The 19,144-nt window shown below is 42.7% G+C and overlaps 4 protein-coding genes across 4 annotated transcripts; 1 reads left to right on the forward strand and 3 right to left on the reverse strand.

Moving 5' to 3' along the window:
- Nucleotides 1-3,974: 3,974 nt before the first annotated feature.
- On the reverse strand, nt 3,975-6,868 carry LOC120953275 (cell cycle control protein 50A). The gene is made up of 5 exons (XM_040373076.2): nt 6,601-6,868; nt 6,343-6,476; nt 5,582-6,257; nt 5,162-5,327; nt 3,975-5,087 (listed from the first exon to the last, which is right to left on the reverse strand). Exons 1-5 carry the CDS (start codon nt 6,674-6,676, stop codon nt 5,039-5,041), a joined length of 1,101 nt encoding a protein of 366 aa, XP_040229010.1. The 5' UTR covers nt 6,677-6,868; the 3' UTR covers nt 3,975-5,038.
- A 2,039-nt stretch (nt 6,869-8,907) lies between these two features.
- Nucleotides 8,908-10,906, reverse strand: LOC120954596 (rhythmically expressed gene 2 protein-like). The gene is made up of 3 exons (XM_040374675.2): nt 10,323-10,906; nt 10,060-10,244; nt 8,908-9,988 (listed from the first exon to the last, which is right to left on the reverse strand). The coding sequence occupies exons 2-3, from the start codon at nt 10,067-10,069 to the stop codon at nt 9,117-9,119; spliced, it is 882 nt and encodes a 293-aa protein (XP_040230609.2). The 5' UTR covers nt 10,070-10,244; nt 10,323-10,906; the 3' UTR covers nt 8,908-9,116.
- A 1,077-nt stretch (nt 10,907-11,983) lies between these two features.
- Nucleotides 11,984-13,082, reverse strand: LOC120954606 (protein dj-1beta-like). The gene is made up of 2 exons (XM_040374687.2): nt 12,798-13,082; nt 11,984-12,727 (listed from the first exon to the last, which is right to left on the reverse strand). Exons 1-2 carry the CDS (start codon nt 12,891-12,893, stop codon nt 12,185-12,187), a joined length of 639 nt encoding a protein of 212 aa, XP_040230621.2. The 5' UTR covers nt 12,894-13,082; the 3' UTR covers nt 11,984-12,184.
- A 3,959-nt stretch (nt 13,083-17,041) lies between these two features.
- Nucleotides 17,042-19,144, forward strand: LOC120955002 (uncharacterized). The gene has a single exon (XM_040375446.2). It carries the CDS (start codon nt 17,426-17,428, stop codon nt 18,047-18,049), a length of 624 nt encoding a protein of 207 aa, XP_040231380.2. The 5' UTR covers nt 17,042-17,425; the 3' UTR covers nt 18,050-19,144.

Raw genomic sequence — 19,144 nt, forward strand, 5'->3', positions numbered from 1 at the left:
AGTGAAGAAAACGAGTACAGACAAAGATTAATCGCCAGTGTAGTTTGGTCCTCCGCGCGGAATTATCTAGCGACGACCAGCAAACCAGAAACAGTGTTGGTTGGCTTATGTTTAATTACCTTAATCCTTCAACGTTCCATAAATCGACAAAAAGGGACAAATGCATAATGCAGTGCAGATAATTTTAAAACTTATGGTAGCTTTACTTTGACAAGTTCATTGCATGCGCTTAATTATTCCTTTTCATTTTCATTTTTTTGCAAAAAAATGTAAAAAAATAATTTCTTCAAAAGAGGCCATAGATACTGTAGGAATCCATACAGTGGAGACAAGAGTTAATTTTTTTTTAATAAATATCATATCGATTATGTTGCTGGTCGTTCTCCAATTTCCGTATAATGAAGCTACCATAACGAGCCCCGAAAAACAGGGAGTGAGAAATACAAAATGATTTTTTAGAAGCAAAGCTCTACACAGATTGATTTATATATTCATATAGATGTATGTGCGTGTATTATTATTTTTTTTTTGTGTGCAACTAAAGTATTAAATACCTAGAGAAGAAACACTACAGGACGAAAATGCTGACTATAAAGTGTGCTGTTTGGTTAATTTGATCTCCCGTAGGGTGGTTTGCTTGGTCAGGATTGGTACATTACACACAAAAAAAAATGCAATGAATACTAGTGACATACACACACTACACTTTAAAGATTACAAGTACGAACCAGACCCCGGAAGCACCGGAAAGTTTGGCGGGTGGGAATCAAGATGACAATGGATGATTGTATGAAGCCACACGATCGCGCTTGTGGGTGTGGAAATGTGTGTAACAAACGATCTCGTATGTGTAGAAATCAGTTGATGGAATAAAATTTGAACCTATTTGGCTAATGAACTGTAAACAAACGTATCGCGGTGTTTAAGCTGTATAACTTAATAGTATCATAATATTTAAATGAACAACGAATCTATTTTCTGTTGTGTATACTTTTCTAAGGGTCACTTTTACATCATGCTTTGAAAACAAACAGGAAACAAACGACTCATCTAATACGGATATAATCTCACATACTACATCTTCTTCTCGAGTTAAAACGATAGTTGTTACTTTTAATTTCAGACATATAATGTCATTTTGTTACAGAACAATGCAGATCCAAACTCGTTGGGACTCGTTGGGACTCCCGGATCATGTATGGCTGTGTGTTCTAGCATGAAGTGTTGAGGCGAAGGATGAATCAGTAGCTTACTAAACTGTACGGTAAACCTTAAATCCTGACAGTGGTGAAGGTCACCATGTGATAGGGATTCTGGACATATACCCCACAGAGCAACCCCTAGTTCGGCACGTTCACTGGAAAAATACACGTTGTTTCGGGATTTTGCAAAACTATTATGTTCCTTGGTATAACTTTATGATCCAACAAAATTGCCATCGTAGTTGCCGGGGTTCACACAGAATTTGGAAAACATAAAATGTTCTCGCGGACCTGGTAGATGAAACTCGCGAGTCGCATTTGGATCCGGCCTCCTAGTGGGACCGTGCTCCCCATACGTTGAATTATTTTAATAAAAAAATCTGCTGAATTCGATAAATTGGTTGTACGAAGGCATGTCAAGGTCTGTGATCCGTTAATGTTTTTTTGTTTGTATTTTGTATTCAAAAATCAAAATTAAAATCCCTTCGATTGATCAAAAATCATATTTCTACACTGGAAAGTGCTTGTTTTACAGCCTTTCCGGTGATGAGCTTAAAGCCCCTACAGCGACTAGTGATTAGATTCCAAATAAACGGCACTTTACTGACATTGAAAGGTTTTGAAGGCGGTTAGAATGCATTGTAGGGCTTAGTTGGCTTAGTTTAAGGTTATAGTATAAGGTTTTTAGCTGAAAATTTCACGGCTGCAACGTAATTTCCCCAAAACTTTTAGCCTATCGCCATCTTGATTTGTTGTTTGATTTATTTAAAGATCGTTTCTGGTTTCAAAAACAAGGAAGTGTATATTCAAAACATGTTTTTTTTATGTTTTTTTATTTCAAAAGTGCAATTGTATGCAAATTTGAAGTTTCATGCTATAATCAAGTAAAAATAAATTGTAGCAACAAGGAATTATCATTTAGTCTCTTCTTCTTTTTGGCTCAACAACCGTTGTCGGTTAAGGCCTGCCTGTACCACTACTTGTGAGCTTGGCTTTCAGTGACTTATTGATCCCCCCCCCCCATAGCAGGATAGTCAGTCCTACGTATGGCGGCACGGTCCATTTGGGACTTGAACCCATGGCGGGCATGTTGTTTAGTCGTAAAAGTTGACGACTGTACTATGAGGCCGGCTATTATCATTTAGTATCTCTTTAAAAATCATTTCATTTACTAGCAGTCGATTCCAGAATTGGCTCCTGACTCAAAATTGACCTGGGAATCGTAATTAGCTCCAGTAACGGAATCAAAATAGACTACATAATTGGAATTAGCTCCCGAATGAGAATTAGTTCTTGAATTGAAATAAGAAGTTTCAGAAGCGACATCAGTCCTCAAATCTTTATGAGAATGGATCGTTTACAAGTATATTTGGATTTTTTGCGGCTATCAATACGTAGCATCATTAGACCCAAACGGTTGTTCTCATGGAGATGTCGAAACCGGCTTCGATTTCGGAGCCGATTTTAATTCCGAAGCAGACTCCGGAACCTATTCCAGAACCGATTAGGATTTCGGTACCAATACCGATTTGGGAGCCGGACAACATCGGAGCCGGCTAGCTTCGATTCCGGTCGAAAACTTCATTTTTCCCATTACTACAATGACGTAATGCTGAAATATTTCATGCACCCATTCAAGTCTTCCATGTATAAACTGTCAAATTGAGCGACAATAAATGACAGTTGGTTCGACACTGTTCGGTACGGTCGATTACCAACCGTATGCGTCGCAGGCGAAGCCAACAAACGCGGCGAACATTGTACCATCACCGACGAATTGTACAAAACATGGCAGTTGCCCTACAGCTTCAATGTATACAGTGCTGGTTAAAAAAAGTAGCAGCACGTTAAATCAATAACTTACGCAGATTAATTAACTCCCGCTGATGTTTTGTTTTTGTTTAGAGGATTTGCAAATTGTACAGAAAATTACGCGCTTGTATGTATGCAATATGTTGTCAACATTTCCATTTGACCAGTTCTGGCCTGAAATAGACGTAAGAAATGAATCATATTCATTGTTTTCATGTTTTTTTTTAAATAATTAAATAATTAATAATAATTAATTAAACAATTTAATGAATAATGATGCATAATTTCGGGCCAAAATGCCAATCAAATTAACATCCGGGCCCTCAAGCTGCCAACCACTTGCGCGCCAGCTTTGAGCATCCGTTCTATCAATTCAGAGCCATGTGCATTTTACTTTCGAGTGCATTTTACTCGTCTAGAATTGGTATTAAAAACTGCCGTAGTGAAAATACAGTGAAATCTCCCTAAGGTGAATGTTCAAGGGACCGTCAACTTAGAGAGATATTCATGTTGAGGAAAACTAATGAAGCTGTTGCTATGAAGATTCCAAGAAACCACCGAATATACCTGGCATCCTTGGACCAATATTTTTGTGAACTGTCGTTCAAAAATGTGGCTTAGAGAATTTCGGCTGCCAAATCGCATATGCACCTTATAGAATGCTCACCTTCATCTTTAAGAGACATAAAATGTATGGAGTATGACGGGACCGTCAAAATATTCATCTTTACGAAACAATTCATCTTGAAGAGACTACATCGTAGAGAGATTTCACTGTAGTGAAAAAATAAGAAAATGATAAAACCATTCGCTGGTCATTCTAGGCTGACGCTAAGTCTAGAATTCAAATGATGGATACGATAAACACGAATTAAAAAGAACCGCTTTTGTGTGAACGAACCAAAAATGTTGTCGCCGAAGACGATTCCGAACACGAAGGAAATAACATTTGTAACAACATTTGGATGTTTCAATTACTTGATTTAAATATATTTATTCCCGAGCTTGAATAGTGCATCGTCTTTAGTTTAAGTAACGACAGCTTCCATATATGATATAGTATTTGTATCTTCTTCTTTTGTTTTGTTGCTTTGCTTGCTCTTTGTTCTACTGCATGCTGCAGCTAGGCGCGTTATACACAGGCAGGGCCCTACAGTGCGCCTTTTGATCCAAGGCGCTAGGCGGTAAGCGACGGGGTATCACTATTCTTCTCTAGTTTTGGTAACATTTGATGATCAACAATTCGTACACACGTACACTGTTCCTGACGTAACGCAAGCAAAAACAAAAAATGGGCACTGAGGGGAAAAGTGGGAGGGTCTGGGGAGGGCAGCTATTACCGAAACGCGTGCAACACTTTCCCCTTACATTCAACTTTAATTATATTTAAATACACCGACACGTGCTGTAAGGACACTTATTAGAATACTATACTGTATACTATGTATGTATTTGTTTGTTTTTTGTTTTTGTTTTTACTATCCTCAAATCCCCTATATTTGATTCGGGGCCTAACTGGTGAAGAAAAACGTGCAAAGAACGCGTTTTAGATTATGCCGTAGGTGTAATGTTGGTGCGGAAGCTGTACACTAACGCTGCTGCCTGTCATTCGTCCCTGCAATTACTTCTTCAAACAACGCCCTTTAGAACACCGCTGCTTCTTGAATAGAGAGATAGATAGATAAATAGTGGCAAGGTAATGATCGAATCAAGTGCAAAATGCTTGCGATTCTATTGTTCTATAAAAAAAACCCTCCCAAAATACGAAACAAATTCCCACTCAACTGTTTAACCCCCCCGTAACGTAATTGTCCTAGCTTCCGCCGTTTTTATCGTCACTTTTCGGTCACCATTTCAAAACTGATACTGCTACTAAACACAACCAACCTACTGCTGCCCATCCGCAATTGGAAAACAAAATGTAACAACAATCAAACGTGGAATCCAATAAAAGACGAAGGCCAATAAATTAATACTCAAAGCCCCAACGAGTCGCTCACTTCCCCGGTCAGGCACAGTAACTCCTATGGGCGCGAGGAGGACCGTTGGTGTACGCTGCTGATGCCGCCGTTGCTGCAAATGTGAGAGCAGCATGTTAGAATTCTCGCACCATCAAAACCATCAAGGTCCCCAGTCCCCACACTTACGATTTGCTGCACTTCAGATGGATGATGAGCAGCACGCAGCCGAGCAGGAGACAGACGCTACCGACCACGATGTAGGCGAAGCCGAGGAACGGGTTCTTGCCACCCAGAATCGAGGTCGTCGACAGGATGAACTTCTTCGTGCCCTCGAACTCAATCACCGAGTACGCTGAGGGGGGCGACGAGTGAGCAGCAAAAAATAATAAAATAAAAAAGTAACAGATAGTTGGTTGTATTAGTATTGCACCAAACAGCGTGGTCAGTAGTGTTGAGTTTAATGAATCTTTCGTTGAGATTCGTTCCGATGAATCTTCAGTGATGAGTGATCCCAATCTCGAAACGACTCTTCAAAGATTCGTGAATTTCAATGAATCTGAATCAGATATGCCCAACACTACTGGACAGGCGTCCCCGATTACTCACAGTACTTCACCGTGAGCGTGTAGTTGCCGCTCATCAGCCCCTCCCGGAAGTGTTCGTGCGAGTGGTCGATCCGCCGGTGCAGCTTGCGGAACGTGGGCAGCGCGGCCGTCCGCATCCACACGATCAGGTCCTCGTTCTGGAAGCCGTTGTTGTCCTTGTTTGTCTCGTCCAGCTCCCACAGCTCGCGGGTCCACGCCTTCGGGCGGCTGAAGCCGCGCAGCGCCTCCCGCAGGTCGCCGTCCGGGTTGCGGAACTTGATCTGCCGGTCGGACGGCCACGCGATCTCCGTCTGCAGCAGCGGCACCGGCGTGCCGAGCGTCTGCGAGAACAGCTCAAACTTGTCGCTGAACAGCGAGTTGGCGATCGCACCGCACGGTGCGATCGGGACGCGCTCGTCATCGTCCGCGTACGCGAACGGCGCACAGTCGCTGGACGGGATGGGCGAGAGGCGCCCGAGCAGCTGGTCGTCGTCGCGCGACTTCACGTACCGCCGATGGTTCTGGTAGTAGTTCGTCAGCCCGTAGTACAGGTACACCTTGTCGTGGAAGTCCTTCTCCAGCTCGAAGTGGATCGTGCAGGCACAGCTCGTGCCCGGGGCGGCGCTGATCAGCTCCGCGCAGCTCTGGTTGCCCGTGTCCGGCTTGCAGTGCGTGTAGTCGTACACGAACTCGTTAATCTGTGTGGCGCGTGGGTCAAAAAGGGGGAAGGGAGGGTGTTAGATGGCCGGGGCACGTTGCAGGCTCCAGGGCTGGGCTACTTACGGAATTGGACGACAGCAACAGCAGCACACCGATCGGTATGAACAGCACGCCGATGAGGAAAAAGGCTGGCAGTACCGTGCCAGCGGTCAGGACGGGCTGCCAGGCCGGAAGTCGCTGCTGCTTGAACGCGGAATCTGCAAGAACAAAAAACAAAAAAAAGTCTCCTTATCATACACACACACACACGCACCAACACGCTGACACGAGCACGGTTTCGCATGTCACAAAAGAAGGTAGGGCGCGCTCCAGGGCGCTTACCTGAAGGTCGTTTCGACTTGGGTATCTCGGCCCCGTCCACCGTATCGGGCATGGCCTGGCTTATTATAGCAGCCATCGTTGCTCACTGCTTGCCTTTCCGTGCGTGAGCGCGTTCGTTTGTTTGCGGAAACCCTTCACGGGGAACACTTTTGATTGCAGTGGCGGAGGAAATGCAAAATATTGATCGAGCCAGTTGGACTGAATTTTCACCACCAGCTTCGCACACAGTATGACGCACCCGAGTGAGTGTGTGTATGTGAGTGTTTTTGTTGTTTCTTTTTTTGTTTTCTCGCAGAAACGTCAAAGCAAAGCTTTGCAGGGGGAAAAAGCTCGCCCAAGCAACCGTTTTCGAACTTCAGGGGCGGACAGTGGGAGCGCCGCGTGGTCATGACTCCGTTACATTATTCTTTATTTCAAAAAACCACCTTGCAATGCCGTTTTGTTCATTTATGTCAAAAAACTTTATATTTAACAATCTTATCTGGTTCAAATTTTTGCAATACCTAACCAAACATGCTTTCAATCAGTAATCCAATAATCAGATTAAAAAAAATATAAAATGCTTGTACATTTTTTTTAAAATAAAATACCGTTTTCTAAAGCCATACAAATTGAATTACTTGGCCCGAATAATCAGAATAGCATTGCTATTAATTTCATTTTAAATATTTATTATACATTAAAGTTATCACCATACAAACTCTGCTAAATTTCCAACGTTATTTCCTACGCTAATTCCTACATTTTTCCTACGCTGCATATGTAATACCGGGTATGATTTGACGACTGGAACTTGAAATGTGTCGGTTCCATATCCAGACCATGTATTCAAGTATCGTTCCGAATCCGAACCCAGAACAGTTCCAGATACTGTTTTAGAAAATAAATGGAATCGCGAGCTATTTCTGGATCGGTATGGGTTCATGATCGGTTCTATGACTGGTATGGGTACAGTATCAGTTCCAGTACCGGTATGGGTTCTTGATCAGTTCCAGGACCGGTATGGGTATAGTATCAGTTCTAGGACCAGTATAGGTTCATGATCAGTTCCAGGACCGGTTTGGGTTCAGTATCAGTTCCAGTACCGGAATAAGTTCAAGATAGGTTCCAGGACTGGTATTGGTTTAGTATCTGTTTCAGTAAAGGTACGGGTTTGTGACAGGTCCCAGGACTGGTATGGGTTCATAATTGGTTCTAGCTCCGGTATAGGTTCATGATTAGTTGCAGGACCCGTATGGGTTCATGATCGGTTCCAAGATTGGTATGGGTGCATGATGAGTTCTTGGACTGGTATGGGTTCAGTATCGGTTCCTGGATCGACATAGGTTCAGTAACCAGGTTCAAGACCGGCATTTGATCAGATTTTGATTTTTATTTTTATTTTTGGGAATGATTTAAACTCTCAGATAAAATGTACGGCTACACCATTACCTACCCAGCTAGATGGTGGTGGAAGAAAAGGTGTAGTTTTGATTATAATTGTGCAGTATTTTACTGATCCAGTATTCCAAATATTGATGAGAAGTAAGAAGTTTTCGTCAGAAACGATTCCAGCTAGCTCCGAAGTTGAGAATCAATTCCGGAATCGAAATCGACTCCGGAATCGGAATCGGTTCGGCTTCGAAATTGGAGTCAGTTTCGGCATCTCGGCATAATAACAGCCGTTTGGGTCCAATGATGCTACGTATTCATAGCCGTAAAAAAAACAATTTTACTTGTAAACGATCAATTCTCATACAGATTCGAGGACTAATTTCGCTTCTGAAAATTCTTATTTCAATTCAAGAACTGATTCTCATTCCGGAGCTAATTCCAATTCTGGAGTCAATTTTGATTCCGTTTCCGGAACAAATTGCGATTCCTAGGTCGATTCCAATTCCGACTCCGGAATCGACCTAGAAATCGCAATCGATTCCACCATCCAAATCGGCTTCGGAATTGATTCCGAACACGGTATCGAAATCGGGTAGGTCCGATTCCGAGCTTCCACCACTAGTTCTTTTTCTCTATTTTTATGAACGTTTTCTAATTTCAAATGTTTTAAATGTTGACAACTTTGAGAACTTTGAAGCATAATATGAAAATAGCCTCAAGGTGAAGCAACCCATTTACGGCTGTAGAAAGGTAATACAATTCCAGAAATATTCCAAATAAGTCCATTTAATTCCAGTTCCGCTCCAACAATGTGATATTACCAGTTCCGATACCAAGATATGTTCGACTGCTAACACAGATCCTGAAAAACGATGACTTCAGGAAGTATCGCGAAGCAATTCAGACCATAAAAACACAAAATAGGACAACATGTGGCTTTGACTTTTTACATTTCATTCCTCCCAAAAAATATCGTTTTCATCGTTGCGTCCTTCTTGCCGCTTTTACTTGCTACAACAATATAATTCTAGCAAAAATCTACCTATTTGAGCCTCATGTCACTCTTACAATGTGTATCCAAATTTGTACATCCTTACAAAAAAAAGAAGAAAACAACTCCCTACTCGGTTCTCCCGCTCTCGTCACCATTCCAACGGCTCCGTCTGCTCCAGCCGCCGCTGCAGCTCCGGCAGCCCGGTGAAAACGTGCCCGCTCGGGATGGTCGCCAGCAGCTGTCGGTTCTTCGCGTTCGGTGGCACGTTAACGAGCAGCGCACACCAGCCGGCACTGCGCGCCCCCCCATAGTCCTCCCGGCACAGGTTGCCAATGTGCAGCGCCTCGTCCGGCCGGATCTCCTGCCCAGCCGGCGCCCGGCGCAGTTGGTTCGCACGCCGCAGCGCCGCTTCGAATATGGCCGCGTTCGGTTTTTCCACCCGCGCCTCGTAGCTGGTCACCACAAAGTCGACGACCCCGGGCGGCCCCGGTGTGATGCCATTGTTGCGCAGTATGATCTCCAGCCGGGGATCGAAGTTGGACACGATGCCGAGCGTGCGGGTGGGAGCGGCCGGCTGGCGCAGCTTGGCCAGCAGCTCGTCCACGCCGGGCCGCTGCCGCCAGCAGACCCGCCGCCCGTCGTACGTGTAGTCGTCGATCAGCTGCTCCGCGATGGCGCGCAGGAGCGGCGCCGGGATGGCCTGATGGCGGTCGGTGCCGGTGGCCGCGGCGTCCACTACCACGCGCTCGACCAGCGTGCGCCACCACCAGCGCCAGCCTTCCTCGCTGCCGGTCGGTCGGCGGCGCTCGGCCCCGAAGTTCGGGTACTGTTGCTTCATCGCCCGGAAGCAGCGCCCGAACGCGGGGCCAATCTGGTCCTCGCGCAGCGTAAGCCCGAGCCGCGGCTCCAGCACCGCGTTGATGACGTGGGCGTAGTGCCGCTCCGGGCGGACCGCGTACTCCAGCAGCGTGTCGGTCACATCGAACGTGATCAGCCGGAACCGGGCCAGATTGTTCCGAACTGGGGAGTGGAATGAGCAGAGGAAAATCGTGGGTGATCGGGGGTGCGTTCGTCCCCTCTCCCATACTTACAGTGGTTCATCTTCCGCTTGTCGCGGAACGGGGAGAAGAGATTTGTTGTGGTCCTTGGACGCTGTTTGCTGTCACTGGCACACCGGTTCGCCTATTTACACATTACATAATGCAGCACCACAACAACACGGCGCCGTCTCACCATCCCATCGTAGTGTGGCCAGAGGAAATAAATGCACCAAAGCCTGGAGAAAATAGTGGAAAATCGAAAAATAATACGCTTGAATTTCAAAAGCAACCTAGATGTGGCAACAAAAACTCACCCCCAAACAACAGCGATCCGGAGCGAAAACAGCTGATTTGTCAAATGTAGTCCCTGACTGTAATCGACCCGACAGCGAGAATGCAAGTGTGTTTATCTCTCGGGGCAATGCGATGCACCCTACATGGTGAACGAAAATTTGCATCCCTTCTCCTTTTGTATTTGCTTTTTTTTTATGTTTGCTGATAAGAAACGGTTCGAGGCGAGAAGAAAACGATCAACACTACGGTTAATATTGCTGAAGAGGAAGTTAATCTCCACGGCACCATACTTTTGCACTCCATTCTGCGACTATGCTAGTGTACAGTATGGTATTGGACAGGGCAGACCAACCATTGTTGGAGGTCCACATTTTACGCAGAATCTACGATTCGAAAAGACGAGAATAATGTTTAACCGTTGTCTTTATGACCTAATTTACACCTTCATCTCTACGTTTCCGTACATTTTGTGTGGGACGTTTTTGTTTTTCGCATTAGATCTTCAATAACTGTTGTTGCGTAGAAAATACAAATTTAAAATTTGGTAACAAGATGCGGACATTAGTCTTATTTACTTTAGTGAAAAAATGGGATTTTTATAGACTCGTTTACTATTTTGAAATATTTTTTTAAGTGTGACAACTCGCCTCTTACATGGATGTTTTCACTGCTCTTTTATGTCAAATACATTAAAAGTGCCTTTTTCCATAGATTATTCTGATGATTTAAAAAAAACATACATTTTCAATTACTGTTTCATAGTCAATGCTATCAAACATTATACGTTTGGTAAGTACTCATTCATAATTATAGAATTTCATGAATCATACTAATTCTGCCACACTTTGCTCTGCTGGATTTTTTTTGTAAATGAAATATGATTAAAAGAGAGCCAATATAAGGGAAAAAATAGAATATAACGCAAATTTAAATAATAACCATCGTTTTTAATACGTTTTTATTGGTAGAAAAAATTTAATAACCCAAAACCATGTTTAAAAACATATTTTTTATGATTAATTTCTGCTTTTCGATTCATACTCTATTCTATTCTATTCTTCTTCAACAAAGTACATAAGACTGATGCTTTTATCGTTAAACCCAATTTTGAAATTTGAGTATTTATTACACCATAAATTATTTAACATAAGAAAGTTTTAAAATGAAAAAGTATCACTTCTCATACAAAATGTATGGGATACCCGGGCTCTCTCTACGCCCAGCTTAAGAGACAATGGGAATCAAAAGAAAATGTTAAAATTAAAATATTTGGATTTTTTTTTTAAATAAGTTTATTATGCGCTCCTTTAAAAGAATTAAATTTTCCTAAAGATACGTGAAAAAATAAGTAGCTATAATTTTTCAATAAAAAGTTATTACAGTTTGAAAACGCAAGTAATACCCGCGGGTATTCGGCCGTAGAGTTAAAGGTTTTTTTTTTAAGATTTATATGGCGATAATGTTGAACAGGTTACAATGGATTTGAATTTAAATCTAGTTCAGAGTTCAATTGTGATACATTGATAAAGAAAAAATATTAGAAAAATAAAAAGAATAATTTGATTGCTGTTCTGGATGGTTGGTTGCACATCCCTGACCTTTAACTTTTAGAAATAAATGTAGTCATTATACATTTAATATTTAATTTATGCCAAGTTTTACACATTAAGTGACAAATATCTCAAATATTACAAACTGGCTTTATGTTTTATTGAGTTTGATAATCATATTATTCTGTGTTTGTTTATTCAAACAAAACCAAAAACAAACTATCCACATTTAAATTAGCCCAAACTGATTCATAATTGTCCCCAAAAGTAACACACGCGCACTCACAAACACACACACACTAGAGAAAATTTCGTCCCGCGTGGCCCCTCCCTCACTTGTAGAGCAGACCGGCGGCAACCTTGTCGGCCACCTCCTGCCCGACCAGTGCCGCCCCGATCGCCAGCCCAAAGTCGAACGTGGTGGCCGGCCCGAGGCTGGTAATGAGGTTCTCGTCCCGTACGACCCGCCCGAGACCGCCGGCCGCCGGTTCCTCCCACTGATACCCATCCGCCTGCAGCTTCTCCCGGAAGGACGGGTAGGAGGTGAGGCGCCGGCCGGCGAACAGCTTGCCGTGGGCGGCCAGCACCGTCGGCGCGGCACAGATGGCCGCGACCAGCTTGCCGACCCGGGCCTGGCGCTCCAGCAGCGCGCCGACCGCCGGCGCTTGGGCCATCGCTTTTGCGCCCTCGAGCCCCCCAGGGAGGATGATGGCATCCGGCAGGCCGTCATCGGTGGCGGCCTGCTGCTCCACGTACGCCTGCAGCGTGGTGTCCGCCTTCACGTTAACGCCGCGGGAGCAGCAGGCCACGAGCGGCTCGGTATTGCCGGCCGCTGTGCCCTCCGCCTCCTGCACCAGCGCAACGGTAACCTCGACCTGCAACGTGCGGTAAAGGGTGAAGTGAAACGGGTCAGTCAGCAGGAGTGCAAGTGTTACGGCATCTTACGTTACAGCGGCGCAGCACATCGACGGTAATGACGAGCTCCATCTCCTCCGAACCGCGGGCGATCAGGGCAAGGGCGCGCTTGGTTGCTGCCATCATAACGCTGTTGTTAATGGGCGGTTGTTGTTTTGTTACGAAAAGTGATGGGCTTCGCAGACTAGAAAATTCACGGGAAACTGCTGTCCGGTACCGGCCAAACCGGGATCTGTTGTTTTGGTCTACGGTGAAGGTCAGCGGCGATAAGAAGCTTTTTCGGGGACCGTTGACGTTTCGATACAGCTGTTAAAGCACATCATCGTACCGCTGCATCGAGCAGTGAAACATTTATTTTCCCAAGTGACATTTGCTCGAAATTGTTTTTCCACATCTGCTCGATTAGTACTCGAAAATACTGAAAATGTGGATTTGAGTGTGATCAAGCGTGTTGAAAGCGTCAAGATTTTGTGTGTTCGTAGATTAGATTTGCTTCTTTCAAAATCACACAAATGGTAATTGACATTTGTGAGCACGGATTTACGAGAATTCGAACTATTTCCCTTAAAACTGGCACCTTAAACTTCCTGATCGAATCTAACGTTAAATATTATTAACACTTTCAATATTTTCTACCGAAAGTAGATCAAAATTTTGGGAGGGTCGATATAAGTTATTTTTCTTATCCTTAAACCAAATTTTTGTAACCGTCCTCGTGTTAATACTGACGTTACGATGCTGGAAATAAACTTTTATCTAATACATCACTATATCACTATACAAATTCTACAAAATTTCCTACTCTGATTCCTACACTTTTCTTACGCTGCACATGTAATCCCGGGTATGGTTTGTCGGCTGGAATTGGAACTGTATCGGTTTCGAAACCAGAACATGTATTCAAGAATCGCGTGCTATTTCTGGATCATTATGGGTGTTTATCGATTCCTGGACCGGGTGCATGATACGTTGCAAGACCGGTATGGGTTAATGATCAGTTCTAGGACCGGTATGGGTACAGTATCAGTTCCAGGACCGGTATGGGCTCATGATCAGTTCTAGGACCAGTATGGATTCATGATCGGTTCTAGGACTGGTATGGGTACAGCATTAGGTCCAGGACAGGTTTATGATCAGTTCTAGGACTGGTATGGGTACAGTATCAGTTTCAGTACCGGTATGGGTTCATGATAGGTTCCAGGATCGGTATGGGTTTATGAGCGGTTCTTGAGCTGATATGGGTACATTATATGGTCCAGAATGGCATTATATGGTCCAGAATGGCATTTGATCATGTGCAGTTCTTGAACTATGAAAAGTGATGTAATGGTTTCAGGATCAGTATGGGTTTAGTTTCAGGTCTCTAAAGGGGTCGACCTATGTACCTTATTTTAATTGGATTGTGAGACCATTATGTTCCAATTTCTCATTACAATAATGGGGATTTTTTTTAAAAATTAGTGGCGTAGTCCTGTAACCTGGTAACGTTATCGTTTTTTTTTTATATAAATGGCCCTAGACAATCTGGTATCTAGTTTTGATGATTGTCTGAATTATTTTTGCGGAATACTTTGTGTATTCGAGGTCTAAGGTCCCCAGTATTCAAACCGTTGTTTAGTTTTTTTAACTTGTTCATATTTTGGGCTTTGTAACTTCATATTTCACATTAACACATAGATCGAGCTAAGGTATTGCAGTAAAAAACAATTATATTAAGTGTTATTCCATGAATGTATTGTATAATTCATTGTTTTTTTTTCGATATATTAAGTGCTAATAACATGATAATGTTTTATTTAACTGCTTTTCACATTCATTTCTCATTTTCTCCTCATTATAGCGAGAAACTATCAGAAGCATGGACGATTTGAGAGTAATTGGTACTCTTACTTACTTGATTTTAGATTTCGTGTCTAAAACAATCACCAACCGTTTCGTTAATATGACGGATATTTGCTACAAAATCAATAAACAAGTAAAAACGCACTATATAACCAAGAAATCTCTTATACAGGCGGTCCCCGAGATACACGGTACCTCTTATACGCGAATTCGGAGATACGCGGTTTTCTAAATTTGACAGTTCTTTGGGCAAATTGTACTGATTTGACACATACAGTATCAAATGCAAAATAATTTCTCTTTAAATCGAATGTGAAAAACCATTTCAAAAGGTTTGAAACGGTTGTATTCATTCAGTATCTTCTTCTTTGGCACAACAACCGTTGTCGGTCAAGGCCTGCCTGTACCCACTGGTGAAGTGAGCTTGGTTTTCTTTGATTTATTGTTACCACAGCAGGATATGTTACCATAGTTACATAGTTAGTAGATGTTACCATAGTCAGTAGTGTTGGGTATATCTGATTAAGATTCATGAATCTTAATAAATCTTCAGAATGATTCAATGAATCTGATTCTCGATTGGAAAGATTCATGAATCTCAAAGATTCATGAATCCTTAAACTTTTATAGAGCATGATATTTTTATTATTCTTCTTCTTGGCGTAACAACCTACGTGATCATGCTAGCCTATACAGGCTTTCGCGACTATTTGGCAATACCACGCAGCCGAATAATTTGTTTTGCTACGGGAATACGGTCCATGCGAGGCTTGAACCCACGACGGGCATATTTTAGGTGGGATTTATGAAATTCAACATTTTGAAAATCATACATCTTCATTCATGAAGATTCATAAATCCCATAAAAGATGTATGAATTTTAATGGATATATGAATCTTTTAGATTGAAGAAACTTTGAAGAGATTTATGAATATTTAGAGAATCAATCATTGAAGATTCGCCTCGAGATTCGAATCACTCATTACTGAAGATTCATATGAATGAATCTCAACGAAAGATTCATGAAACCCAACACTAACAGTCAGTCCTACGTATGGGGGCATGGGCTATTCGGGGCTTGAACCCATGACGGGCATGTTGTTAAGTCGTACGAATTGACGACCGACCACCAGACCGGCCCTCAGTCAGTATCACCTCAAATAATTAATATAGTAGCTGAAATCACAAATTATACGAAAATTAGTGATCCATCCAAAATGGAAATCACGAGATTCGACTTACGCGGCAATTTGAGATACGCGGTATTTTGTGGTCGTTTTCGGTCCCCATTAACCGTGCATCTCGAGGGCCGCCTGTATTTGCAATGTTTTGTTTACGGAAACCATTGGCTAACGGGCTTTAAAATGACGTACGGTCCTTCACATATAGCGACGCCCGAAAGGCCCTTTTTTGCAATCTGGTATCTTTAATACACCTTGTTCTATTTCTCAAACATGTCCTTAAGGTATTGCTGAGATTTTCTGGGAAGCGCGAACCAATTATTTGAAAACTCGTGTCGATCTACGATCGCCACATTCCACCTCCTTCGGCTTTGTTTTGAAAACCAAAAAGGGATTCAAATTCCTCATAGGATTCGTATTTCTCAACACTAAAACAGACGTTTTTGGGAACGGCTTCAGTTCGTCAATAAGTGTGACCATCACGGTCGCACGTAGGGTAATAAAATAACCCTAGAATTGGTACGTACAGCGTGTGAAAAGAGATAAGGAGAAAAATGCAATCATACCGAACACGCGCATATGCACCAAATAATGTATCCTTTCATTAACCGACCCATGACGCGGTGGTCATAAAATCTCGGATGTGTTTCGGATCGAACAAGAAATGCATCATAAAGAATCGTAAGGAACAGAAAAAAGACCATTGAATAGATTTCCAAAAAGGTACAATATGTTTCACACGCATCGACACCAATACATTTGCAGCATGCATATGCTATACTCAGTTTACATAACTCTTATTACACTCAAACAACAGAAATGGTCAACACACAATAACAACATTAAGTCAGGAAATGTAAATCAGCAAAAACACTCCCACACATCCCAAAACACTTAAAAACATGCAAGTCACACAGTAACATTCAAAGGCGAGAAAAACATTACTCAGCACAAAGCCCGTTAGAACGCACTTGAAGCGTAAAACCATAACAGAACCGTTACCCCCAAGCGTAGAAACAAAACACCGCATAAGCACAAAACCCCAGAACTGACCATACAGAATAAGCGCAACCATATGTAAACCCAAAAACTGATCTTCAGCATAATTGACACAAAACAGAAAGTGACAGTAAAACCAAATCTAACTAAAAGGAAATGCATCGTATAAATAAAGATGTAAGATAAGACCGAGCACTGCTCAGTTACGCACAGTACGCATAGTGACACGGTTCAGTGGAGCCGTTTAGGTCTTATCGTAAGTCGCACAAACAATACTAATGTGTTAAATTAATTCATTGTGTCCACTCGTTACCTGGAGCCCCGATGGCTCCCAGTGATCATCCGAAACTCTGCTTTGTTTTTGACAAATTGACCCCGCGAGTGCTGTTTAATCTTCCTGCACCGCTGCTCTAACTATCGCAACCCGATCCGAACTTTACACATTTAAACATCGGGTTCGGTTTTATAGCTCCTTTTGAGCAGAAACCCACTTCATTCTATAAACCCGTTTTCGTTTGGAGCTTAGGACTCTGAACGCCTTTCCTTCGCTTTATCTGGCCCGAGTTCCGCCATCAATAGGTTTTCATTGTGCGGTTAGCGTTTGGAAAAGTAAGTTGTGTTTTTTTTTGCTCGAAATGAACATGAACCCCATCGAAATTACCAACTTTGGCGCCGTTGTCCAGTGCCCTTACAACAAATCGCACACTATTCTTGCGCAGCGTTTTGTGAAACATCTGATCAAGTGCCGGCGCCAACATCCAAATGCCAAGATCGCTATTTGCCCGTTCAACAGCTCCCACCACGTTAATGAGCAGGAGATGAAAGTGCACACGACGACTTGCCCCGATCGGGGACAAATCCAATCGTTCATGTATCCGATCGGGTGTCCGGCAAATCCGTTGATGGATAGTACGCTAGTTCCATCTGATCAGGGCGTAACTGGTGGATTGATGGACAATACGCTGGTTCCGTCCGACCAAAGCGTAGCTGCTGGATTGGTCGATAGTACGATGGTTCCGTCCGGAACTGGTATACCGGATGAGGCGGAACACTGCTCTACGTCATTGTGCGAGGAGGAAAATTGGGACGACATGAATGAGCCGCCGTACAATCCGCAAGAGTATTGCAAGCGCAATCTGATCATCCGGAAGGCCACTCAAAAGACAAAATTTCAAAGACGACAATTTCGTGAGGCAGAAAGGAAACGTTTTGAAATGCTGAAAAATCGTGACGCTTTTCCTCAAAATCGTGAAACATGATGTGTGTGTGTGTGTTTAACCAGAAAAGGAGATATTTGCAGAACTTTTTTTTAAATTGTAACAAATAATTTACAACAGCGAGTCCCTCTTTTGCAGGACAACTAGAAATTTAGACGTGTGAAAAAAATGCACCGACAGCAACCATTGTATCCATCGATAATGATGTCAAAATAAATCTTCTCCAATCAAATAAGCTACAGCAAATCGGCCTTTTTGTGTGAACAGACGCGAACTAAGAAAGGTGGTTCCCTAGCAGACAAATTGCAGTCGAAATCAAATTTCCATATTTTTTCAGCATTATTATGTTCTTCGGCCGAGGATTGCTTTGTTATGTGATGGACACATGCTTAAATGGTTTTATGTGACAAAACTATGACAACCAATTGTATGACAGTCGACTGCGCCATAACCATCTTCTACCCTATCTATTTCTTTTCGCCTGTTGTGCCGGAGGTTGTTTTATCATATTTGTTCTTAAGTTTGTTGTTATGATTGTTCCTTTAGTTTTGCGATAACAAATACAATAACAATATATTGCTCTTTCTGCTTGAGCATAAGTTTATTGAAACTGAAGTGGACTAATAGACTGTTGGTGCTGAATTGAATAGTTTCTGCTGGCCGCAGGTTGTTTTGTGTATCCGATGGTCATGTTAAACACGTTGGCTTGCCCTTGGAAACATGATGCTGCGCATAGAGCGTTGGGCATGTTCGGGCGTCGCTAGTTATCTTGGGGAAACGTTAGCAGATGTTAGAAGACGCTTCCCCATTCATAACGCCATGTGATAGCTATTTTGCGATCGTGAAATGTGCATCTTGCACATTTCATGCTATGCACAAACGATGTACACATTTTTGTATAAAGTCCTTGTAGGTTATGTTGTAGGTTTAATACAGATTGCAGATTGCAAAGTCCTTGTAGGTTATGTTGTAGGTTTAATACAGATTGCAGAATACGATGGATGAAGTCATCGGGCCGTTTCACGAGCGAGGGGGCATCTAATTGATTTCAGAATTGACTCATACACAGGCTTAGTTTCCTGTTACAATGATATAACCAGATTAAAGAGCATTTTGTAATGCACTTATTTATACAAC

This window comes from Anopheles coluzzii, chromosome X (genome assembly GCF_943734685.1).
Source record: "Anopheles coluzzii chromosome X, AcolN3, whole genome shotgun sequence".
Taxonomy (NCBI): Eukaryota; Metazoa; Arthropoda; class Insecta; order Diptera; family Culicidae; genus Anopheles; species Anopheles coluzzii.

What these genes read in the sequence shown, in the direction of transcription:
- LOC120954606 (XM_040374687.2), bottom strand. Translation starts at nt 12,893, where the DNA reads ATGATGGCAGCAACCAAGCGCGCCCTTGCCCTGATCGCCCGCGGTTCG. An exon ending in ATGTGCTGCGCCGCTGTAAC is followed by an intron (nt 12,728 to 12,797) that starts GTAAGATGCCGT and finishes CGCACGTTGCAG; the next exon opens with GTCGAGGTTACCGTTGCGCT.
- LOC120953275 (XM_040373076.2), bottom strand. Translation starts at nt 6,676, where the DNA reads ATGGCTGCTATAATAAGCCAGGCCATGCCCGATACGGTGGACGGGGCC. An exon ending in CAAGTCGAAACGACCTTCAG is followed by an intron (nt 6,477 to 6,600) that starts GTAAGCGCCCTG and finishes TTGTTCTTGCAG; the next exon opens with ATTCCGCGTTCAAGCAGCAG. An exon ending in CACGCTCACGGTGAAGTACT is followed by an intron (nt 5,328 to 5,581) that starts GTGAGTAATCGG and finishes CGCCCCCCTCAG; the next exon opens with CGTACTCGGTGATTGAGTTC.
- LOC120955002 (XM_040375446.2), top strand. Translation starts at nt 17,426, where the DNA reads ATGAACATGAACCCCATCGAAATTACCAACTTTGGCGCCGTTGTCCAG.